This window comes from Gopherus evgoodei, chromosome 5 (genome assembly GCF_007399415.2).
Source record: "Gopherus evgoodei ecotype Sinaloan lineage chromosome 5, rGopEvg1_v1.p, whole genome shotgun sequence".
Taxonomy (NCBI): Eukaryota; Metazoa; Chordata; order Testudines; family Testudinidae; genus Gopherus; species Gopherus evgoodei.
Genome location: NC_044326.1, coordinates 90,885,249 through 90,912,284, shown reverse-complemented (window position 1 = coordinate 90,912,284; position 27,036 = coordinate 90,885,249). Strand labels below are relative to the sequence as shown.

General features: G+C 40.6%; 1 protein-coding gene across 1 annotated transcript in view; it reads right to left on the bottom strand.

The window, feature by feature from the left end:
• Nucleotides 1-1,081: 1,081 nt before the first annotated feature.
• The window catches only part of RNF150 (ring finger protein 150), a 211,921-nt gene continuing 185,966 nt past the window's right edge, over nucleotides 1,082-27,036 (bottom strand). The window contains exon 7 of the mRNA XM_030564284.1: nucleotides 1,082-9,709. Within this exon, the coding sequence (XP_030420144.1) occupies nucleotides 9,591-9,709 (119 nt within the window). The 3' untranslated portion in view covers nucleotides 1,082-9,590. The remainder of the gene's footprint in view (nucleotides 9,710-27,036) is intronic.

Sequence of the window (27,036 nt, the reverse complement as noted above, 5' to 3'; positions counted from 1 at the left end):
ATTTTGATTCTTATAGACTGAGGGACTGGGTGACTCAAGGCCAGTAATAAGAAATGAAGGTGTTCATGTTTAGGGTACTGGTCCAGGGAAATTCTTCACCTGATGGTGTTCTGAAGGTCTGTGCGAAATGACCTCCATCCAATTTACATGTGTTCATATCTCTAACTCACCACAACTGGAAGTAACTGGCATCTTTATTGGCAATCTCAGGAGAGAGCATAGAAAACGAGCAGCTTCTAAATTACTGCAGATGAACAGTCCCGGATAGGTTTGGTTAGGCAAGATGAAGCTTGGACTACCATTGATTGGGCAGTATCTTTTTGCTGGCTAAGCAGTGCTTCCTCTCCAGAGATTTCAATCTAGCTCTTTTCATATGTGCTAAAATATACTTTTAATTTTCTTAAAGAGAAGTAGTTTCTGCTCATGCCATGATTCGGTATGTAGCCAACATAACCCTTGCTAAGCTCTCCCACAGCTTGGCACACTTGAATCATGGGGGCACTGATCAAGGCTTCATGTCCATGGCTGTGCGAGAGAGGAAAATGATAGCCAGGGCATCAAGCCAATTCTTCACTTTGAACAGAGACATCACATCTTTTACTTCCAGACGGAAAGCATCTGGGGAGGAGAAAGTTCCTCAGTTTAACATCTTCTCCATCTATGCATTAGCAGAATCGAGCCTGTCTGCTGAGCATAAACATGCTTTGATTATTTTAAAAATAAAAGCAGGGGCTAATTAGTGCAGTAGATTGCTGAATAAGCTTTTCACTCTGGAAAACCTGAGTTCAAATCTTACCTGTCACAAGTAACGTGAATTCAAACTTCTCCCTAGTGGATGTATTTATCTGGTGCACAATCTGTAGTCTTATCATCAGAAAAATCCAAAGGACTGCAATAGCAGCAGTCGAGTTTCATCAGCAGAACTGTTTATTTACTTTTGCCTTGCTGTGGGCTGTGCTACTGATTTCTCTGAACTCCAAACTCAGTTGGAGAAAAACTCAACAAGAAAGCATTAGAAATTTTCATGTATCAACAAAAGCTGGTTTTACAGTTCTGTTTGAAAATATGAATGACACAGTAATCAGATCCACTTTTATTAAAAAAGTTGCATTAAAATTTCTTAGTATTCACAATCTTAACTTTTATAGCTGCAATATTTAACTAGTACATAACAGAGTCTCACATATTTACATTATAACCCTCTCACAAAAATAGCCAGGTGGTACTACTGAATAATGTTTCCAAATATCAGCCTTAACACTTCAGCATTTCCCCCAACTGTCTATGCTCTTAAGCATTTACAGTATATACTAAAGCAAAATAAAAGTTTGTGCCTCTTGATTTCAGGCAAATCCCTTTAAAGATGATAGTTCGCTGACTCCCATATTTTTCAAGAGATATAAAGTGCATTGAAGGGGGAGATGTATGCATAATAAAATAACGGCGAAGACTTAACTAAAAATTGAAATACATTTGCAATACTGTATAGAAAATAAAGCTTAGAAAAATGTCTTGCTTCACAAACCACTACTGCATTGCTTAGGCAGACAATTCACAGCTAGCAAAGAATGCTTAATTAAAAATTGTCTATGCAAATACCACCATGTAATTCCTTCATGGTTTTTCGTTAGATGTTTCACATATCAAAGTGAGGTTGTTTGGATGATAGAAAAATTTCTTAATGCAGAGGTGAAGGGGTAACCTCTATTACAGCAAACATCAAAGGCTCTGCAGAAATGGATTGTAAAGCCAGCTAAGGAGGCTCACTGCAAAATACACCTTCATCATAGCAGGTCTTCAGCAAAACAAAACATACATTTTGTGTATAGGAACAACAGCCCCTGCATCAGCTTTTAGGAAGGTATGAGAAGCAGGATTATGCTCTAATTTTTAATATTTCACTATTATAATACAGTTTTCTAACTGGACATAATTTCAGTAAGATACGCAGGTCTTTCTCTGAAACACAAAATAAAATACACCAAGGAATTAAATATTTTATTTTTTCCTTTTATTTTTATTTTTTTTACTGGCATTTGCTGGTACTGGTCTGCTGGAACATACATCACTAGAGAAAACTGTGGAGCCATTGCCAGAGACCGGAATATTTTTGCTCTGTTCATGAACTGCATGCTAAGTGGATGCCACATTTTTTTGTTTTTGTTTAAAAACTATTTTAAATAAAAATAATTATTTTCTGGAAATGGATGGAATGTATATTTTGACAAGTACAAAATCATTTTCAATGTTCACTAAATACAAGGAACATCTTGCTAAAAAATAACCCCTCCCAACCCCATCCCCTTTTTATATTTCTAATTATAAAATGGTACAGCCATTTCAGGTAAATAACATAAAACAGGAAGTAAGGATGAGACTATGTACACATACAAAACACTTGGATATTTCACAACTGCAATAACCTTTTACATTCATAGCAAAGAAGTATGTTGATTCTGATGCCTTTTTAAAAATTGTAAGGAAAAAATGTTCTCTTCTTTTTTTTTTTTTGCATTCACTCCACCGAATCACAAAGAACATAATTTGAGAAACACTGACTTTTTCAGGTGAAAAGTTCTTTCATTGGCTTTTCAATGAAACTTCACGGCATCCTTAATGCACCTTCCCCTTTTGCATTGTTTTGTAAAATATGGACCACATTTTCAGTTGCTGAAGAACTAGTATTTTTATTGGTGACAAAAATTCCCAATTGCTGAAGAGCTAGTATTGGTTGTAATGAGTAAGTCCTTTGAAAACGCTAGCCGGCAGATTAGAAACTGTGCTGCAGAGGGCGCTCTTCTCCTTAACTATTCACTTCATCAATCAATAAGTACCATATGGTACATGAACAAATTCCAGACTAAAAAGTCCGTCTGGTGTTCTTTTTTCAGCAGCAAAAGTATCAATTAGTTCAGGCAACAATGTGCTAAACTAAAAGAACTAGTTGTGTTGGATCAACTGCTGCTATTAGAAAAATGTCCACTAAAGTAACAGTGTCACCCTGTTCTTCCTATCGCTTATAAAATATTTCATTATTTAAATTATTACTCTAAGCAAACCAATTAAATTCTTTGACACTAATTGACCAATATATGGTTAACTTCTTTGGCTCTCTAAAATAAATTAGTCAATGCTCAGTTTTCCTGAACAATCCAGCTGTTAGACTGTTGGCCTCATTAGTGTTGATATGAGTGCTTAGGTTACCCTAAAATCCTCAAACAACAAGTACTTTTACTTTTACTAAGTATTTAAACTTCATTATGTTGTAACCAAAGAAGACTCCCTCATTCTTGCTTACAATGAGGCCTCTTTGCACTGCCAGAGTGGTGTAAAGAGTTTTAGTGTAAATAAAAATCAGGGCCAATATGCAGTACAGGCCAGATCCAGGGGTGTGGGTAAGCTTCATATAGCACATATCAGGGGTGCTATACAAAGTTGGCATAAAGCTCACATTTCCACTCTCATAATCTTGTTGCTCTTCTGGGAAGATTACGGCTCTTGTAATGAGTTAGAGTAACCTAATGGCTGCTCTAAATTATGCTGCCAAATCCGCCAGGGCAAAAAATGTTGCTGAGGATTGGTGTTATTCTGACCTTGCCCTCTTCCCTCTGCAACACAGAAAGCAGAGAGTGGGATGGGCTAAGAGCCCCTATATCATCTGTGTGACTCTGCAAGATCAGTCTTACACTAGAGTGATTCCCTGTGGGTTGGTTAAGATGCTGTAGGGCCAAAATACACTCGGGGTATGGTGCAAAGTGGATGCATCACACCAGAAAATCTGGTGCTACAATTTCAGTTTGTAAAGTCAGATCAACTTGGATACAGCATATATTCATGATGCTATGGCTTGGATTTGCATCCTTCTCTTTTATAGATATCTACAGAAACATCCCTATCGGGGGGAAAAAAACATTACTAATTAAAGAGAAATAAAAATCAGTAAGTGATCATTTGCCAGTGCTGACCTTTATATGCCCAGACCACATGGCCATATCCCTGTAGCTCATTCTGGCCTATTTGCTTAGCCCTAAGCTTTCCTAGGGATAGTTACTGGTTAGGAACAAGCCACCTATAAATAAAATCTGGGCAATTCACAGCTGCTCAGCTGAAATGCATTTGCCTTCGCTGTACATAACATGCATTGTCATTGCAACTCTGACCACTTGTCAAGACCAGGATTTGCATCCTGTGTTATATAAAAGCCTGTGCCCTGATCACTGCCTTTTAATCATAAATTTTCCTGGTGGAAGTAATGCAATGTATATTAAACAGAGAAAATTCATAGGGATGTAAGTCTGAAAATCTATACAAAAAAATTACTGCACTCTAAGGTTTCTACATTGAATAGAAATTGCAAATAAAATCCATATTCTGGAAAATCAGTAGCTGACGTTTGCCAATTAAAGGCACACACATGTGCAAAGCAGTCTGCAAATGCCTGTCAGGGAAATTCAGCTCTGTTTGAATAATGGAAGAATTCATAATTAGACAAGATGGTTTTGATTCAGAAGAGGAGGAGGGTGAAAAAAAAACCAACAGAAACCTGAGATGGCCCTAAACCAAATCTTGGTTCCTGACACCTTCAAACTTTGGGATAGTTCAAATTTCGATCTGGATCTGAAGTCTGTTACTTGGGCCCACCTCTATCAGAAATGAGATTATATCACTAACTATTCATGTAACAAGTGACAAATTCCTATTAAAATACTAACCTCTTACAATTGCTTCCCATGGGCCAGATCCACATCTCACTGAAGTCCATGGAAAACCTCCTATAAAGGTCCTAGGTCCACTTCCTAACAAAGCTATCACCTTGATGATAGGAACCAAGCTGTCCTCCTTGCTTTCCCCATGTATGAATTCAATAGTTTTCAATTAAATTATTAAATAATTTAAAAGCTATTAAACTAGCTTTTTTGTGTCACTGTCTCTAAATCAAAAACTGACTAAATTTCTATCTCCTGCTGTTTTCATTACAATTCATTCTTAAAAATCATATCATTCTGTCTGTGCACATACACATGTGGATTCAATACTGTAGAGACCAGGAAGATTAAATCAATTTATTCTGTCTACAAATTATTGACCTATGATTGTCCCAGTGCTTCCCCAAGTTCTAAAACTACTGTAAATCAGAAAAAAAGTAACATTTCATGTCAATTTTTCAGCCCCTTGCAGAATGGGTGAAACAGGGAGAATTGATGCACAGCTGGCAGATGGCACAAGACCCATATTTGTGTTCACAAACCCAATTTACACATGCAAACGTTAGTATCCTGTGAGTGCATTTTTTTCCCCAAGTGCAGGGTTTTGTCCATGCACATTTTACATGGTTCACACGCTCAGCTGGTCTTTTGGAATGTAGCTTAATTAAACCCACAGAAACCATGAGAAATTCACAGTGTGGGCTCTGTCTGCCCAAATTCACATCTTCAACTGCTGATCCCTGAAGAGTCTTCAGGCTTCCTAAGTTACACAGCTGCAGAGGTTACTGCTTATCCAAAGGAGAAACAACCCCCTCAGTAACAATCTCTGCATTACATGGCTGCCCAAGCCTGGGCCTTCCCCAGAGGTGAAGTCACAGTCTCTGATCAGCTCAATGGCTTCTGGGAATGGTGCTGCAGAATACTGAACAAGGTCAGCAACTGGAAGATATTTTAAAGGGTTGTGTTAAAGGTATTATTCGGTATGAAATTCATCCAGGGAGGAGCTAAAGATTTCTCACCATTCACCCACATCGTGAATGGGAAATCAGAGAAACGCTCATGTGGATGAAAAGAACAGCAAAAGAGGGTAGAAGCAAAAGGATTCTCTTCCCACAATAAGAATTTTCTTTTCTTTGGCCTGGTCCACACCTAAAATTTAGGTTGACCTAGATATGCTGCTCAGCAGTGTGAACAGTTCATGCTCCTGAGAAATGTAGTTAAGCCGACCTAAGCCTCGGTGTATACAGCACTAGGTCAGTGGAAGAATTATTTCGTCGACCTCGCTACTGTCCCTCGGGGAGGTGGATTAACTACAGTGATGGAAGAACCCCTTCCATTGCTGTACCGATTATCTACACTCCAGCTCAACAGTGGCACAACTGCAGTTCTGCACCTGTAGCATTTCTATCGTAGACATACCCTTAAAGCATTGATCTGTCTCCCCAGCCAGTGACACTGTGCAGGAGGTTACTCTAGCTCTAGTAGTAGCTAGGAACTCTAATGGGCTTTGCAGCACCAGCAGGTATGGTGATGTTGGTGAAGAGAAACAGACAGTAGACAGTTCTCCTCCCTCAGATTGTAACGCTCTATTTCCATGAACTCGCCATTTCCCTAAGGCAGGCTGACTTGTTTTCTGGACAGGAGACAGGCTGCCTGTACAGCCAGCATCTGAGGCCCAGAAGTCAATGGATATTCAGTGCTGGACTGAGCCTTTACTACTGAACCCCAATATTAAACATAATGGTAAGCAGAAATTACAGGGAGGTCTATGCAGGGGGTAATCTCGCATAATATTCCCCAAATCTTGCAAATTCTTAAGTACATGCTTAATTTTACTCATGTGAGTAGCATCATTGAAATCAATGGGCTATTCCTATGAGTAAAGTTAATTATCTCTATAAATATTTGTAGGATTGGGGCCTATATGTATTACAGTATACCGTTGCACAGTACGATGAGTTATGTGGAGTTAGTCTTAACACTAACTTCCCTGATTTTGTGGGTTTAATAACGTAATGTAATAATCTTTCAGCCAAAGATTCCCAAGGTGCTTGACAAATTTCAAATACAAAGAACACTTTATCAATCAGGTCCTGATTTAGGAAAGCATCCCCATTCACAACATGTGCCTCAGTCCCAACCAAATCAAGGGGTTAGGGTTTTCTTTCATCCCTCACGGAAGTACTGACCTCGCCTGCCTTAATGTTGGGATCATCTCAATATGGAGATGGTTAGAGATAACTGGTAACGCTCACCCTTGACATTAGTTTAACAAAAGTTTTGTAATAAAATAAATGCTTTGAGTCAGCTACACTGCAATTCATGCTCCGGCATTAAGGATGATTCTAATTGTTCTGTCTATTCATGGTCTGCAAATATTTGATGTTAAGGGTCACAGTCAACTTAAACATCATGTTTCTGTCAGAACCTTTTTTTAAACTTACTCTTGATCCAAGTAACACCTAAGATGACTGTCACTGGGAGAGATTAGTGAATTTTCTCTCTCTACTTCATCAGTTTGTTTACTTTGTGTATTGAGAGCTCTTTGTGTATAATCAGTTTCCTTATTTCCCCTGTATAGCCAATTTAGGTGAATTTCATCCCTGTGCACAAGGCCTATGCATCACTTACATCCCATTTCAGTATTATTTCTGGGGCTTATGTGTTGCCTTGTGCCCAAAGATGTACTTCACTCTGTCAGTCACATTCCCCTGAGGTTAGCGTGAACATTTCACAGAGAAAGAGTGAACAGAAAAAGCTTATAAGAAGATTTTTTTGAACCCACAAATATTGGCAATGGTTGACACGAAGCAAGTGAAGAGTCTGACACTACCTTTAGCTTGCTTTTCAAACTGACTAGATTTCCAGTTGACTATGTCCCTTTAATACAACAAAAAGATATATTTTAAAAACTGTTTATAAAAAGGTAATGGTGTGTGCACCGGCCACAGTTTTGAATTGTCATTAGCTTGGGTTATTATGCTGAAAGCTCCTAGTTCACTTGTGTGGACTAAGAATACTCAAAATTTCATCTACAAAACGAATTGAGTCATAACTGGACAAAAAGAGTCCAGCAAACCCTCTCTCTCCCTCTTCCCGACCCATCCTGTAATTTAAGAAAGAATCAACTAGCTTTTCAAAAAAAATATTGTTAAACTCCTCCTACTGTAAGACCTCACGTGCCCATGTTTCAACAGGGAGTAAATTTTTATAGTTAAAGTATAAATGTCTGAAAAGAGGAGATTAAAATGGCAATGCTGAAATAACACAGTGGCATTTTGAGATTCTGCTATAATACAGTTAGGTGAAAATAGTTTTCCTTTCCTTGCAATTTGTATATGAGCTGTGTGCTGTTGATTCCACTTACCTGCTCAAGAGGGGGTAATGTGATACAAATCATGTGACTGTCAAAAGAAAATGTTCACTCTCTTATAAACAAGCTGACAGTCCTCCTTTGCACTTGAATATTTTGACTGAAACATAAAATTGCCCCCTGAATAAGTGGTGCATTTCTGTAAGTTATAGTTAAAGACAGGCTACTAACAGTTAAAGACTTCAGTTTTGGCATTGATACGATGCCTTAATATTTAATCTATCAGCCAGAAAAAAACTGAATTCTTCTGCTGAAATTTTTTTCAGGTTCAAATACACGAGTAGCTCATCTGACTCGTATTGCCACATTCAGAGGTCTCTAGAAAGGTCTCTGAAGAGTCACCTAAATCCTTGTGTTTGCTAACAATTCTGGTGCAAAAATTGCACTTAAAAATATGAAGGTAAACAATTTGTCCAGCTGCTCTTGGTTTAACTATTTATTCTGGAAACTGACAATGTAATCGTCTTTGCAGTTCAGACCTTTTCTAAAAGTATTTCCATCAGCCACAAATACCACATGAGGATTACCAAGTGCCCTCTTGAAACTGCTCACTCATTGATCTGCTGATTTTTGTTTTTAAATTTAAGGAAGTACCTGATTTTAAACTAGATCCTGTTTTCCAGCTACTAAACAAGGAAGTCAGGAGGAAGGCCATTAATACCAGAGCTGTCAATGGCAGAAAATATAGCAAGTACAGCATGAAGTTTAGTGCCATTATTTTTCTCTCTTACACGTTACTGTCTGTGCATTTAATTGAGCTCTGTAAGTCAAAGCCAACATAATGCAGTTTTAAACAACAAGACACCAATGTCAATTAATTGGAGGCTTCAACTCATATGAGTAAAGGCCTCTTGAAGATATAATCTCCAAGACCCACTTCAAAGGTTTTAAAATCTTAAAGAAAATAGGCTTCATATTAATAGAGAGTGCTGAAGCACTGTTTCTTTTCAAAGCCATGCATACTTCATGCAGAAATGTCAAGGCAATAATAAATCCTGGAGACAGATCATGAAATGATCAGAGAAGAGGAATTCAAACTTCCAGACTGAACTCTTGGAAAAGCTGGGGTCAGTCAGTGAAAAAAAACCCAGTGTTCATCGATAATCAACTATAAATAAACATCTTCTTTTAAAAAAACAATGAACAAGAGTAGAAAACACTCAAGCTGTCATTTCAGTTGTACACTTACGAGCCACTGAAGAGGTACAGGATTGCTTTTAAGCGAGTGGGAAAACAATAAGCTTTCATCTTCCACGTGAACAAAACAGACATATGTAGATGATGAAACTGCATCCAGGTAGACGCAACTGTTGCTATTGCTTTTTCATGACCATCTCAGAAAGGAGTGCACTGGATTGACAGTGTTCTAGAGGGGTGTATGTGTGTATAAGTGTGTGTGTATGCGTGTGAGCGTGAGAGAGAGTATGTGACTGGTCCAAATTCTAGAAAGCTGACTCTGTCCCTGCCCCTCATGCCTACCCTTTAGTTTAGTAGGGTTTTCTGCTTGTTTTTCAGGATTTCACCTCTTCGCAGTCTTGGTCGGTGGAAAGCTCCACATCAGACAGTCCCACCTCCATCGCCATAATCAATGATATATCAGAATCACTGCTGACTGCTGGCTCCTGTTCACCTGGAAGAAGACAAGAAAAGGGACTAATGTTCAAGTCTTTATGTCTTGAAGTTTACCACAGTCAGTTTACCACAGATATTTAAATCCAGAGAGAAGCCCACAATCTAGATCCAAGCTTCCCCGGTGTTTGGATCCTAGAGTCTCGTTCTACTCAATCTCTGTCTAAGATGTTTTAAAAATCAACAAACTATACCCAAGAGTGAAGTAAGGCTAACAAAAACTTCTGACAGACTCTTCCACTTCTGAAAAGGTTCCCGTAGAGCTGCTAGTCTTCACGACCTTCCTGCTATTCTACTGAAACTTCCTCCCAATACACATCACCTACCCCACATCTCTCTCCTGCACAGTCTTTCAGGTGTACTCTGGCAGCTCCAGACCCATTGGTCCCAGGGTTTCTACCTTAATTCACCTTGATCTCAACTAAATTTAGAAACAGATCAATTAACCTTCACCTGACTGCAAGTCACCTTATGCTTTATGTTTAGGAAGACCCCATCTTTTTGGTATGATCCTGCAGCCCATATTGGACATGCATTTCAACACTCATAAAGCCAGTGGGAGATCTGCACACCAAAAGACTGCAGGATCAAGCTAATATTTTTGAGGACAAATAAGAAAACCATGATGTCCTGGTCTTTGGGAGGGGATGGAGGTGACAAGGGAAGGGAGACTTCCAGAAGCGAAAGGTCACTTGGGTGGCCAACTCCAATCAACAGTGTGGATCTTTTGCAAGAAGGTTGCTGTTTCATAATTGCCATTATAATTAAACAGATTTGACAGTGTTTCACTGTTATGAAACAGTGTAGGTAAAGTTGTGGTAGTTCTTCCTTTCTAAACTTCATTTCTAGAGCTGATGACTGAACCACAGAATCTGACCTAGACTGAAGTTTAAAACAAAAAGGTGGATGTGAGATTGTCATGAGGTCATGAAATGGTACCTCAATCAAACCACAAAATAAAAAATACAGTATCATTTACCCTCAAGTAAATAAGTACAATCCCTTTTCATCCTGTTCTCAACAACTGCGAGATTCTAACTGTGATTATTAAAGAAAAGGTGTGTCTATTGTTGCTTGTACTACCATCAGACTTGATATTTTGGCAAGAAAAATTAAGAACAGCTGAGTTAGTGCATACTCAAACAGTTACTGCATGCTATTTCCTGCCTGCAACTTTTCACCTTCGATTTGTATACATGTTGTAATTGTAAGACAAGTACTCTGACACACAAGTTTATCTATCTGTATAAACTCATCTCTATCAATATCACGGTAGCCAAAAGCTTAAATATTACTACTGGAGGGAAAAGGAGTACTTACTGAATGAATAATCTAGAGTGCAAACATTAATGGATTTTAATTACATTAGATTGTTGGATTATTTGTTAGATCAAACAGTGAAAAAGTAGAAAGGTATATTTCACTGAGAACGCAAACATCATCTTTATTAATAAAAACTGCCTAAGCCTGAAAGAAACTTTCCAGATTACTGGTATATTAATGTATTTTTCATAGTTTAGAATTTTTTAATAATAAAATGATAATCAAAACAAACTGACATAATATATTACATTTTACATTTAATTCCATTGTTTATATGGTTTAACCACATTAAAAGTCAGCTGGAGGATTCTCAAGACAAAAGTAATTTTAACCTGAACTAGATGTGAGGTAAAGATGAACTAGCTGATTTATACCACTTATACACAGGTATTCTGAACAAACCATGCTGACCCTTCCATACAGATGTCACATCATCATCTAATATGTTTTTCTGGTGCTGTTTTTTCCAGGGAGAGATGGCAGGACCTTGGCAGTCTCCAGAGCAGGAAGACAGAGCAGTGATGATGGTAGCGCTATGACTCACCTACAGACTTCCTAACATCCCCATGTTCAGAGGTGCGAGAAATCTTTTCAAACCCATTCACTTCTGTTCTGTAATAAAAGGCTTATTTTCCATTGGCAAAAAAAAAAAAAAATCACAGTAGGAATTGAAATACACCAGGTAAAATTAATCATCGTTTAAAAAACAATAAGCTGCTGCCTAAGTACGGTCATTTTACAATGACCTTCCTTGTTACGGAAATAGAATCCAATCAGATTAATGACGCAAGGGGTCATAATAAGTAACACGGACAATGCTTCAAAGATGTAAAGTGCTACATAAGTGCTGAGCAGGGCCAGCTTTAGGCCTATTCCACCAATTCCCCCAAATCGGGCCCCGTGCCTAAGAGGGCTGCGTGCCCAGTGAGAATCCCTTCCCTGGCTAGAGGCGCCTTTCTAATTTTTACCTACCTGGCGGCACTTTGGGTCTTCAGCGGCATGTCCTTCACTCACCCCGGGTCTTTGGTGGCACTTCGGTGGTGGGTCCTTCAGTGCCACCGAAGACCTGGAGTGAATGAAGTACCCACCGCCGAAGTGCCGCAGAAGACTCGGAGCACCGCCTGGTGAGTACAAGCCCCACGTGTTTTTTTACGTTTTTTTTTTAAGTCATTCCTGCTGGGACCCTGTCAAAACTGTTTGAATTGGGCCCCACACTTCCTAAAGCCGGCCCTGGTGCTGAGTAGCATTAATATTTCCTTTTTCATTCTTTCAGGGGATTAGCTCATCTGCGATCAAAGCAGAAGTTAAAAAACCCTAAAGCTGTAGCCGCCCATTTCAATACAGTGAGAAGAAGGTGGCAAGGAAGAAATTAAGGTTGTGGACAGCCCGGAGTTTTGTCTAGTTTCTTCACAGTGACACTGGATTCCACTTAATGGGCTCAGTGCTGAACTTCCTTTGACAGGTGAGAACAATGCAAAAGAGCAGATGGATCTCTGTGCATTTAGTGCCTGCTCCTGCCCTGCTAAAGCAAAGAGGGTTGCAACCACTGACTGCAATAGGCATTGGCTCAAACCCTATAAAGTCAGCATAAGATACACCAGACACTGCTTAGTTTTGTCAGCTCTCCATGTACAGATCTGGCTGTGACCAGGTTCCTGCATTGATGCTTTCTATGCCAATATGGTCAGTGTTCCACTCAGACCTGTGCCCATATATAAGTCTCTCCGGAAATATTAATTGTTTACCAGTTGCATCATTTGGGCTCCCCAATGAAGCATGGACTTCCTAGCCATTTCTTTACCAGACGTGCAATAGCACTGACAGTGAGTTTTGCAGAATGGAGTAAACAACTTTTGCCTTAACTGCATGCTCCAAACACCTTAGTAGTATTTGTGTGTCCCCATTTCTCAGGTCCTGTTTGTGACTACAGTGATCAGAAGTCACACATAGCCCAATTTACTAAGAGTATTTGTGCATTAACACAACATTATTAGCACAGCTTTATGTGCCTGACGCAGTGTTGCCAACTTTCATGATTTTACTGCAAGTTTGTCATATTTAATACATTTTCTTAAAGCCCCAGCTCCTAGAGTCAGGTGAGAATCTTAACTTTCATTTAAAAAGAAAAAACAAGTAAGTTTCTAGCCCTTATGGCAGCAGAGAAAACTTGAAAATGTGCATGCTAAAGGCTCAAAACCAGAAGGCAAATAAAAAGAACCCCAATTTATTATTTGTAGGCAATCTCATATTTGGGAGGCTTGACTCACGATTTTTGCCTGCTTAGGGTTGACAATTTTGCTTGCCAATGTGCACTGTAACATTTTACACTTTAAATTGCAGCCTTTTGTGACTGAGGCATGCTGCTGAGTGAAGCAAAAGGCATCTCACAAGCTGATTTTACCACCTACAGTGGGTAATGGTAGACCTCATTCAGAACACCAGTGTCACTTTCCTTTCACTTCCAAGAGAAGAAATGCTACATGTCACAGCATGCTGCCTTTCCCTGCCTAATTCTGTATAGGCCATTTCTATTCAGTTGTGTTCTCTGACACATGATGGTATGAAAAAGAGGAAAGAATGTTTCTAACTTATACTGCACCTGACTTCACTTTGCTGTTACCCTAATGATACTGCTGTGTATGATTGCATGTGGCCTGGCTGCCCAAACTACCTGACCCACCGAGCCGCATATGACAATCTTCAGAAGTTTGAGAGCTGGGGTGCTCCTGCTGGGGCTTGAGGCTTCAGCCCTGGGGGGAAGAGGAAGTCTTGGAGCTTCAGCCCTGTGAGAAGTGCCTGCCGAGGCTCAGGACTTCAGCTGCTTTTGTTACTGCTTCTCCCCAATGAGCTAAAGCAGAGCCCCCTCCCTGCAGCACCCAGCTGTTGGTCACTGCCTCTCCACATGGAGCTTACACCAGGGAGCTGAAGGGAGAAGCCTCTGAAGGAAAGAGGGGAGGGTGCCTGGGGACATGTGACTCAAGCTGTTGGGAGGGTTGAACTTTTAAATTGTGCCCCTGCCTTAGAAGGCAGGAGTCGTTTCTGGCGTAAGTCCCTAGCCCCATGACTCCACTGCAGGGCAGAAGCCTTGAGCTCCCACCCCCTTCCCCAATCTGTTAGCTGGGAATGATGAGGTGTGGGGGGCTCTGGGAGCCATGGTTTGGCCACCCTGGCATATGGCTTAGTTAATATAATAGTGATACAGACAGCCTTCATCTATTTGCAGAATTATTAATAAAAATAGTACTAACAAATGTAACCACTAATTGCAAGCAAACTATGGACAGATAATATTTACCGTGGTGGTTTAAAAACAGGAAGATTGCCAATTTTGCAGTCTATTCTAACCCTATGATTAACAATGCTTATCCATTGTTAAAGATTTGCCCAATACTTTCAATATTTGTATAAATTTTTTCAGGAAAAATTCTTAGTAAAAAGAAAGTTAGAAATATGGGTTTTTAAGGATCTGTCCTAGCTCGTAACATTCTGGGATGGAACAGGACAAACAGTCTATTGTGGGAAAAAGGGTGCCTTTACAAAAAAGACCACATGTCCACTGCCAAGGAAGAATCTCACGTGTTTGCAAACAGACATTCATAGTCACAGATCTGGGACTTTTGTAATTATCCAATCCATGATCAAACCCGAATGTTTTAGTCATGCAGACGTGGTAGTTTTTGCACACCCAAAGGTAGATCGGTCCCCTTTGGTAGCTGCGGCTGATATGAAGGGGACAGAGAACAACCCTAATAAGGTAGCTGGGAACCCCTGACTGGTTTAAAGCTGTTGTAGCTAACTCTACACCACCCATTCCCAACCCCCTCGCATAGTAGCTATTTGTAGAGTATGGCTGGAGCATTCCATCAGGCAGTCCTGGATCTCTGAAATAGGCCTTGTGGAGCCTTCTAACCAGTGCAAGTTAGGGCAGCCCATAGGCTGCTTCTACCTATACCAGCAGCTAAGCCATCCACAGCTGCCCCTAACTTCGGTGGGGTGGAAAGGTAGCAGAACCTGAGTGCTGGACTCAGTGGGAGCATGCACATTTTTGCCACTATGACCAGTGAGTCCACACACTGGAAAAATGGCCCCAAATACCATATAGAAAACTTAAGAACTTAACTACTATAGATTGTTCTCTATGCTAAAGGGTAGACAGAGAAATCTTGAGATTTTTGCCATTTTCCCTTCTCCAGGCCTTCAGGTGGCAAGCACTCTGTTGTTAGACCCTCTCTTGAAGATGCAGGGGAAGTATTGTTTATTACACTTTAAATGAAAGTTGTCACCAAGGGTATAATTCAGCTGTCAAAAGAGTAACTAAAGCCAAACAGCTTTTTTTCTTGTGGATTAAAAACTTGGGCCACAGCAGTAAACTATTCAGTAGGAAGCTGATCTCCATTCCCTTATATTTTAGTAATGGCTCATGAACTAATTCAGCTTACTAAGGAGTCCAGTCTTTCATGCACACAATTAAACTGATGGCACAAAACCTACTGGGGGAGAATGTTTTTTTTATCGTATGACAGTCACATGAATTAGGAAGTAAGAAAAAACTTGTAGGGGGCAACTTACTTCTAAAATTATGTGCAGACAATGCTGCCTACCATATAATGTAGGCTTCTATTTGTGCTAAATACGCTTTTCTTGGGTTGCCCTCTGATGTTTTAATTATTGCTGCAATTCCTGACAGAAGATAATAAATGTTTGACTTTGAAGGAATATTATATATACATATATGTCTTCAAAGGCATTGATTCATCATCCAGTCAGACAGTTTACAACTACAGAGTTTATTACATTACTTAGGCCAGGTCTTCAGCTGGTATACATCGATCACTGAAGCCAATGGAGCCCTTCATCTAAAAATCTAAACATACACTGTATCTGACAGGATCTCATACTGCCATCTCATGAAACTCATCCAGATTCAAAACTGTTTATTTTATGTAGGGGTGGAATTAAACCTGCTCTGCCCCACCCCCCCCATACACTCTCCATCTATGGGGAAGTTTGGATCCAGAGCTAGACAGAGATCCCAACTTTGCAGTTTCTGCCCATTTCTAATTTGCAGCTCAAATTTAGCTTTAAGGCATTACCTCAGGTTAGGTGACATATGGAAGCAACCTACCCCAAAGGGAAATTAAAGACAGAATTGCCTCTTGGAGCCCAGAAAATATGGCTGCTACACCAACCTTTGTCCACTGTCCTCCGTGTCTGGTCAGCTTTTCTGGCTGGCGTAAAGAAGAGTGGACGTTGATCTGCCTCCTTTCCAGAGGTTAGCTCGAACAGCATTGCTAACTCTGCAGTCTCATTGGACTCACTGAGCCACATTCTGCTCAGTATAAATCCACATTAACTCTGCTGATTTCAATGGTATTATTCTGGGGAAAATCTGAATAATCTTGATGAAAATCTGATCTATTGTGTTTGGCCACCAAGCAGAGAGGTAGGACTGAGAAAGGAAAAAAATACTCCTCAAGCCCTCTCCCTCCTTTTCATACCCAGAGAGGGGCCAGGACCAAACTAGTCCTTTATGTATATTACTGTCACCCCTCTGCTGAGCAGGTGCAGATATTGGGGCCTGGCATGTTGGTTTTCTGTTGCAGAAGACTGTCAGTCCTATGGAGTTAAGGTATTTTCTTAGTATACATTATATACTCTTATACTATATACTCCAGTCCTGCAGCAGAGGTGGTCACAAATGGCACACAGGCAACCCCATCTTTCAGAAATCTTAACCAAGGCAGCAATGCCCAGTTCCCAGGAAGAACGTATTACTCAAGAACTGATTTTTGTTAGTGAGATTAAAATGAGAGTTTATTGTTCACCACTCTCAATACAACTGCATCACAAAACTAACAACTATACCAGATTGTACCCCGCCCACCTGCTAAGAATTTTTTTTTTGTAAGAGTATGCTTAACAGTGCCATCTGGTGACTCCCTTCACAACAGTAGCAATAATGAATTTAATAAAACTGCATGCTAATGAGCTGTTGGTAGAGGTCTCAGTTACAAACTTGCCCTGGGGTATGTGTGAGGGGGAAGTATAATAAAACTTCTAACAACATGTTTCTGTGCACTGGAGCGAACAATGTTGATGGAGACATTTAGATGTCTATAAAAGGAGAGCAAAGGAATGGGGGAAATGCTTCAGAATCCAAGATACTGAGGAAAATGCTGAAGCTGCTATACAACCTCTGAGATAGGGGATATCAAAATCTTTTCGATGGTAGGGAAAATATCAGGAAAATTAGCAAGAGCTATGGAGGTGGAGACTAGAATCTTTTCCATACAAAATCAGACTGAGACCTAATTGAATGTAACTACTCACAACAAGGCTCTGGAGCAGAGATGGCCCATCTGTGGCTCTGGAGCCACATGCGGCTCTTCAAAAGTTAATATGTGGCTCTTTGTATTGGCACTGACTCCTATACAAGGTACGGGGGGGGGGTGCTGATTGGTAGGGCTGCCAGTGAGTGGGAGGCACTGGGAGTGGGACGGGGGAGCTGATGGGGGACGGGGGCTGCTGATGTATTACTGTGGCTCTTTGGCAATGTACATTGGTAAATTCTGGCTCCTTCTCAGGCTCAAGTTGGCCACCCCTATTCTGGAGGATAAAATGACCTGTATAGATGACTGAAAACAGAAGGTGCAAAAATAAAATTGTAGGTATTCCTGAAAAAATGGAACATAATGACGTGAAACAATTCATACTAGATACAATCTCACACTACCATCAACTCTTTATGTTTGACTCGTGTACATTTCTGGGAAATTGGGAGAGTCCATAGATGGACCTGGTGAGTTTCCATGAAGAGATCAAATATGGGAGTGAGCTCTCAGTACAATCAGGGAGCAAAAGATATACTGAATGAGAAGACACAAGATTGTTTCTTCCACGAATCCTTGCTATGTATGAATCCTTGATGGAATTTCTCTCTCTTAACTATATGTCTTGCAAAGAGACTATATGAGCCTGATCCCAACTTTGATATACCAGATTTATGCCAGTATGATTCCACTGAAATCAGTGTTGTCAACACTGTCATGGGCACAGACTGTTAATTAAAATACTTCCTTCTAAGTGTAGTAGATGCCTGAAAGACACTTTCACTTTCAGTGTGTCTGATGTAAACTTGATAAGGAGTCATAATATAGGAGTAATAATTCCCTAGTAAAATCAATATGCTATATATGGAACCATTCTGACAATTTTTGATTAAGTTGAAAAAGATGTGTTGAATCCCTGGAAGAAATATCTAAAGGCAAAAAAGTTTAGTAAGTGTTCTCTCAGAATTTAATTTATATTAGAAATTAAGCTCTAGGGATTCAGAATGCTCCAGAAGTGCTGTAAAATATGTTACTGTGCAGCAACTAATTATGTGCATGCAATATTCTAAGGATTTGGATTAAGGGTCCCAGAACCAATTTCTCACTGTTTTAATACTGGATTAAGGCCTGATTTTTTCCCCCTCTGTTCTTAACTTAGTTTCAGCTACCTCCATTTTGAGTTCCAAATCCAATATCCGTAAAGGAAAATAAATCAATTTTCTTCTACAAGGGTTAGATTACCACATACTGCAATCCTCAGAGGAATCATGTCCATGGGTTATAGCTATGATTCCCGCATAAAGTACATTTTACGCTATCAAAAGAGCAATATATTGATGCCAGACACCATACAATCATGTCTTTCCTGTTGTCCCACCAGAATTTGTGACTGAAAATGTGCCCATATTGTCTTTTTATGTTCAGTTTTACTCCTAGGGCGAAATCCTGGTCCTACTGAAACCAATGGCAAACTCTTACTGATTTCACGCTTAGACTTTATTTACTAATAACATGATGATGATGCAATAACACTCCTTCACCTGCAGTAAACTATGTTCAACCTGCAGAATTGGAGCTGAGTGAACCCAAAGAACTTCAGTTCTGCTGTTCTCCACAAAGATCCATAATCCTGACCAGGAATTCATATTGCAGCTATTTTATCTGAAAGGGCTAGTGGAGCATAGGGACATTTTCTTCTGGCCAGCCACAAGGGGAGATGGCTGTCTTCTTCCCACTGTCCACACTCCAGCAATGGGCTCCCAGAATGCGGGGTACTGTGATGTGGAGACGATGATGCCTGTGCTGTGACAAAAGTGTCTATCTCAAATTCAATGTTGGGTTCATTCTGAGGGATGTAAATACAGATGATTTGGACAGATTCACGTTTACGCCCTAATCGTTCACCCAGTCTGGTAAAACTATGGGATATTTGTATCAAATGATGGTGCTACATCTAGAAGAATGGTGTTGAGGAAGGGTAGGTGGAATAGGGAGAAGCCAGCACTGTCTCCCAACCCATCTTCCCTCTATTCCACCTACCCTTTCTCAACACCATTCTTCTAGGATCCATTAAATCCTGCACACTGTGGCCAAAATTTTCAAAACTAATGTTAGGTTCTTAAATCCATATTTAGGCTTCTAAACAACAATAGCCTGTTTTTTATCTGCAGCTCCCAAAGGGATTCGTGGGTGCTTAGCATTCCTGAAACTAAGGCTACTTATATTTAGGACCCTAACTTTAGACTTTAAACTATTAGGCCATGTGTTACATTGACTTTATCCCATTGCCCACCCAGATTGATATATTGCACACAAATTCACTGACCTACCATGAATATTTAAATAAGTGAATGTATTTTCCATGATAAGAAATGTTTAAGAATACAAAAGGATAATCTTTTACACAGGTGCTTAATAACTCAGGCAAGCATGTTTCTAGGTCAATTGCCAGAACAGTCCTGATGTACTACTATGTGCTGCCATCTCAAACAATAAACATCAGCATTACTGGTCCTATTTTAAGACAGTCTCTCAACAATGAAATACTTTTTGTTATTATTTTCAGCTATGGTTGAAAAACAGTATCAAAACTGGATCCCTTATTCATGGAAACAGTCGCATCTGATAACCATGGGACCTCTCAAGTGTGTAAAGGAAGCAGGCTTTAGTTTAAAATCCATCCCGTTCTCAGGAAAAAGAAGTTCTGCAAAAGGCCTACTGAGATAGAAGTCAGGTGCAACACCGGGAAAAGTTACATACATTTGTTCCCCACATTGTTCACAAAAGACTTCAAGAATAATTGCACAGGAATGCATTCTATTGTGAATAGAGGATCAGTTTTTATACTACCTCAGTCCGGCCCTTCCTGAGCATACTGAATTATGGAATATATTTGGCATTGACTATCACCTACTAGCTGCTAAAGGGTATTGTACAGATCTCTTTCATGTATGCTTTCTTCTCCTTCAGCCATCTCAATGCCTTTTCCCATGCTGTGTCCTATGCCTGCAATGTCTTCTCTGATCATTTATGCCATACTATTCTCTTCCCTCTTTTCTTGTTCAAGTTGTGCTTCAAACTCACTTCTTTCCAAAAATTAGTCACTTTCCCACCTTCCCAAGACATTCCCCTTTCTCGTGTGTGTGTGCGTGCGCACGCATGCAATATCCTAAGTTTTAAAAAAAATCTTAAAAACCAGAAATTCCATCCCATGGCATCATATTAACACCCACATGGGTTGTTAGCAAGGTTGGAAACTTGAGACCCACCACATACACCCCCTGCCACTTGAGCTAATGGAGTAACTGATACCAATAGTATGGCATCTTCTATGTGGACCAGCACTAGAAGGGGATGGGACACTTTGGCAGTAGGTTTCAAAGATACTTGCTAACAGCAGAGGAATGGCGAGACCTACTGGGCACACACTCTTCTGCCCTTTTTCCCCATGCTGGATCCCTTTTGCCTCATCACCTCCAAACTGTCCTTGTCCCAGTCCTGTCTCTTCCCTACCCCAGCTCCTTGTTCCAGCCTCATTCTCCTAACCAATCCCAGTCTCCACTCCCCAGGCTTCTTTTGCTAATCCCTATCTCCTTGGCCAGCCAGTTCCACTATTCCCATTTAAGTCCCAATCTTCCCCCCTCCACATATCCAGTACCAATCTCCTTGCCCAGCTAGTCTCAGTTCCCAGCCCCTTCTCCGATTGGTCACTCCTCTCCTTGCTGCTCTGGCTCCCAGTCTTAGTCTTCCTTCCTGGGCTCCTCTTCAATCTCCCTCCTGCCACTCCCTCACAGGTTCTCTTACCCAGCCCAATCTCTTTGCCTACCTAGCCAGGCCCAGTTCTCCACCCTGCATTACAGCTCGTCAGATCTGTCTCCCTTCCCACTGTTCCCACCCACTCCAGTTCCTAGTCTACATGTCCTTCTCCAGCAAGTCCCAGTCTCCTCCAGCTCCTCATCCAATCTCAGTGTCCCCGCAGCCAACTGGCTCTCTGTCTCAGTCTCCCCTTGATTCCAGTTTCTCTTCTCTCTCCAATCCCAGTATCACCACATTGCATGTTCCACTCGACTCCCTTCCCTCCCCACTGCTCCACTTTTGTTCTCTCAGCATTTGTCCAAGGCACCTTTCTCATCCATTCTGCCAAGGTGACAGCAGGGGTGGGGTCTCTGAGCACACACAAGAGATAGGCTGCCTGCTTTCAGTTCCACCCTGGCCCAGAACAGTTACTACCACTGGCTTTGTCCCTGTAGCCTTGGGCTGTACTGGGCTCGGTTGCTCTGTGCAAATGGCACATCTGCTGTCTGGTCACCAAGGTTACTGAGGGAGGTGGTGGAATCTCCTTCCTTAGAGGTCAGACTTGACAAAGCCCTGGCTAGGATGATTTAGTTGGGGATTGATCCTGCTTTGAGCAGGGGGTTGGACTAGATGACTTCCTGAGGTCCCTTCCAACCCTGATATTCTATGATCTATGACATGTAGGATCTGTGAGAGGATGGAACATGTTCTATGAGGATGGAATCCTAGGAAATTTTACCTGTTAAACTCTAAGAAGTTTCTACTGAGCATATGCAAATTGTAATTCTTCAAAGGGTTATTACTAGGCCAAATTTGGGCACATTTTCACAGGGATGGCTAAGAGGCTGCTCATTGCCAATTTCCAGTCCCTGCTCCAAAGCCTGGGGATGCTATAAATGCTGAAAGGAAAGGCCACCAGACTTTTTTAGCATGGGATAACAAACAGCTGACTCATTTGGGCTGAAATTTTCAAAAAAATTCAACCTGAGGCAAACACCTGGCATGTCATTTCATCCCAAATGGTTGAAATTTGGCAAAGTTGTAAGCACCTGATAACAGGGTCTTATAATAAGTAGTGTTGGGCAATTTTAACAATCGGAGATGCTACTAGTTCCACATATAAAATCAGGAACATACATAATGTGCAACATGTGATACAAGAAAACCTGCTTTCTTTATTTTGTGTATATTTCCCTCCTTCCTTTCCCTTTCCCAAATGTAATTTTTCCCTGTGGCATGGCAACATCCCAGATCCTGCAAACACTTTTACATATCTTTGTAATGTTGCTGAGAGGCATAGTCCCATTGAAGTTAACAGGATTACTCATGTGCATGAAATTATCCACTTGCTTAAGTGTTTGCAGTTCTGACACCCTAGAGCAGGATTGTGCCTAACCCCTCTATACAGTACACCCAGGCACACCCATTGCATGGCCATAGACAGAAATATCAAATGTTAACGGTTACAAGTTGGGCATAAACAAACCGTTTTGTCAAAAGAGACTGGTGCCTTATTTGCCATTTTTTTTAAATGAATGGCAGGATCAGATAGGTGGGTCTCCTGAACACAGAGTGCATGTCTGGAAATGCCATCTTCGAAACAAGAGCACAGCTGGTCCACTTAGCAAGCTGACAGGCTGCCATGACGGTTCAACCCTAAGTACTATGTAATTCACTTCCAGCTACTGCAATGTTGTAAAAACCTTCAAGGTATTGACCTATTTAGACTTATCTAACTATTGCTGTGTCACGTCCTGACATTTCACCGATAGCTTTGTCAAGGGTGATTTCAGTACATTTATATACCTATTATATACACGCACGCACACCACCAACCCCATGGAGAGAATCAAACAGATGCTATTGAAATCAGACCATTTTAATACATAAAACTTTGCAATTACCTAAGAAAGCTGAGGGATGGGGATCTGAGGGCCCAAGAGGGAGGGACTTCTCAAACACTGAGTGAGTCGTAAGAAGCAGCTGCTGAGTTATACCCATAAGCTGGGGTGTGGGAAGAGAAGTCCCATGGGCGAGAGGATCCTGCAAGAGCAATGGCAGGGAAAGAAAGGCGCACCTTTTATCCCCCACCCTTTTCTGATGCCCCCTCCTGGGACCCTTCCACACTCTTATCAGCTCTATTGTAGCTCCTCAAGAGCCCCAGAGTTGAGTGTCGGGTCAGCAGAAGCTCCATCACCAACATACCTGGCAGCTAGGCCCAGCCCCCCATCCAGAAAGAGCCTCCAGCAACAGCCAAACAAGCCACAGCACCCTATCCAGTCACAAGAAACAGCCACCTACCTCATTCTCCTAGCCCACTGCTTGGACCATGTCACCCTTCTCCTTTCATCCCTCCCGACTCCCATTTCTCTTTTGCATTGACTATAAACTGCTTGTCTTCACTTTCACATTGCCCATCTGACCCTATCATCTTTCATTCCCTGCTGAAAGGTCAACTCCTGCCTCCATTGCTGGCTTAAATGTTAAGCAAGCACCTTCCTGCTTTCTCCCAGGCTGTGCCTCACACTTGGGAGGAGCTCCTCAAACATCCACAACACTACCTCATTATTCTCCTTAACACTCTCCTTTGCCAGGATGCCCACAACCACCTTGACAATGGTTATGTCACTGGTGTGCCTACATCACTGCCCACTGTGCTGACCACAATGGTCTTCTTGTTTCCTAGTATTCCCTGTCAGTCTGTCTATATATCTGTTGTCTCGTGCTTAGATTGTAAGCTCTTTCGGGCAGGGACCATCTTTTTTGTTCTGTGTTTGTACGACACCTAGCACAATGGGGTACTGGTCCATCGTTAGTGCTCGTAGGGGTTATGGCAATACAAATTAAAAATAATAATAAACCTATGTGTAGTGGTTGGTCATAGATTATGAATCATTTATCACTATATTACAACAGTGCAAGGATTTCTACAATAGCTAAGCTAAGAAATGAGTACATGTGTATGCCCTATAGAAAGGGAGTAGAAATCTCTATCTGTGATGCATGCCACTTAAAAAATATCAGTGATAGGAAGAGCGAAATAAAGGTAGTGATTAATATACATATTCCCATATGAACTACTAGTATTAATATATGCTACATAATCTATAGTATACTGCTAGACTGTTAAAGATTTTTTTTTTAATCCCAAAGTATAAGGTTCCAATCACAGTTTAATGTGTGTTTCTCAAGGTCAGAAAGATGAATTCTAATTGCTACTGTGGCTATTTTATTTTATTTTATTTTATTTTATTTATCCTTCTGCAAACACAGGGGGAGAAAGTTCTTGATCAAACAAGTTTACAGCCTTGTTCAGACACAGCATACATTGCATATGACTGAGTCTGAGGTGGCAAAGGAAACTTTTTTAAAAGGCTTCATGGAAGAAGCGCTTTTACAGGAGGCTTGGGAGAATGAGAAAAGTGGCACTGGGTGTACAGTTAGGTGGACACCAAGCACATAGATAAGACAAAAGGATGATTACATACGGGGCTGTAAGGAGGGAAGCTTGGGTGAACAATAAAAGGGTGAAAGTAATGTGATACCTCTGTGAAAATGTAATGGAAATGTCTCTTGCATTACATTCTGGCTGTGGATCACAAATGCTATCTTTTTTCAAAAAGAGGGCCACCACTAGCAATAGTCTATAAAAGGTCAATTTTAATTTAAAAATTAAATTTTGACTACGTTATAGTTCATGTATGGTGAGAAGTCATTTTTATCATGTGAACTTTAAGAGTGCTGTGGCACGTGAAAACAGAGCCCTTTTCGTTTAACATCTGTGATTTGTTACCCTGCCACCCCCAGAAAATGAATAGCTTGTTTTGAGGGCAATTCTTGTTAACTCTTCAACTATGAATGACTGTAAGAACTGTTGTTAAATCTGGTCATATATGCTTCTGTTGGCAATGTGTCAGTGATTTTCAAATCTGCCTCAGTGGGTATATTTTACTGCATAAACTCTCAACAGCTAAAGTCACTAGCAAAGCATTACCCAGGAAAATAAGGTACCAGCTTTTCAAGAGCAAGTACTGAGAAGGTCTCATGCACAAACGCATAATGGAAGCATGTGTGGATCATGGGATTTAGTGTAGTAATATGTACAAGCAGAGAATAATATTATCTTTGGTGGTGATGCTGAATTGTTCCTGATTCAAGCAAACAGAAAGGAAAGAAAAAAATATATCTATGTTGTCTGAAACATGGCATGAGTGTCATCTCGTTCCCAGTATTGATCCCACATACCATCTCCTATATTATTAAACAGAAAATAAGGTAATTCCAATATATATTAACCTAGGGGCAAATTCTGCCCCTTTCTTTACAGTGTAAAAGGCCTAACATGCAATGGAACTGACCAGGTCCTGCTGTCCAGGGTGTGTATAAAAACATAGAAGCAGTGATGGGGATGTGGAACATCTGCAAGGTGTGCAGTCAAGAACCATGGAAGCACCCTGTGTAGTTGTGTTTGGGAAGGCTAGGCAGACTGGATATGTGATCAGGGGGAATCCATCTGTACACAGATTCGCCAGCTATTTATTACCCATGCAGCACATGGTTCAGGCAGAATAGAAATTTACTGCATCCTGAAAGTTGTAGTAACAGCTCTGCTGCTGAGCTGTGGCCTCCTTTTCTCCCCATCTCAACTCTGATCATCATCATCACACAGTCCTCTATGGGCTACGGGCTGATTTGCAAGATTAGGCCCTGGATGTAGAATGTATATATGATTCACCACATCTGACCATTTCAACTCTCTATCTTGTAAAAATGTCACTCATTAAATGCGCTTTACCTATTATACAACAGGCAGGCATAACAAAAATAAACTGGAGTCATTTGACTAAAGTACAGTATTTAGATTAAAGGTCAAGAGTCACAAGTTCATAGAAAAAGAAAACATACAAGAGAAACCTCAAAGGTAGATGAAAAAACTAAAATGAACAATAATGAACATTCAGTTTGCCATAAGGGGGAAAATTGTTTTAGTCATCAATATGTGCATTAGCAATGAACAAAAATGGTTTAACTCTCAGGTCTTTCAACTCTTATGGAAAAGTCCTGTAGACTTTAATGGGGATAAAATTAATAGAGTATAGAAATTACTTTGAAAATCTACAGTACTTCATAAAGAGTGATCTTTATTTTTTTTTTATTTCTATGGAATGACTAATTTGCTTTTAAAGGCTTTAGGATGATTCAAAAATTCTATAGAATTGTTATTATATATAAAGGAAAGCTCAGTTTGAAAATTATCTATGCTGGGTTTCTTGTTATTTTCAAAGCATGTAATTCCTTCTCTGCATGTGCACAGCCCACCCACTCACACCTGGATATGCAGTCTTGGCTCATGATTACAGACAGGAGAGTGAAAGAACTCCAGATCGACACATCTAAAGCTAGCACACTGCCTCTATTGTTCATTAGCAAACACTGAAATGATACACCACCAGGCATTGCTGAAAGTATAGTAAACAGATACCTGAAGGTAAGTGACCTGAAGTTACTCTGTCATTTTCATATTTTTCATTTTCTCCAAGCAGGGCCGGCTCCAGGCACCAGCTCAGCACACAGGTGCTTGGGGCGGCCAAGGGGAAGGGGCGGCAAGTTGGGCTCTTTGGCAGCAATTCGGTGGACGAGTCCCTCTCGGAGGAAAGGACCTGCTGCCGAATTGCCGCCGAAGAAGAAAGCGGCGCAGTAGAGCTGCACCAACGGCGATCACAGCTTTTTTTTTTTTTTGCACCGCTGGTCTCCAGGTTCCAAACAATTTTTTTTAAACAAAGGAAAACTCAACTATGTTTCAAAAGTAGCTCAGAAGTTGAACACGATTTTTAAGCTGTGAAGTGTATTTCCATTCTTAAGGACAAAAAAGTGGATATCT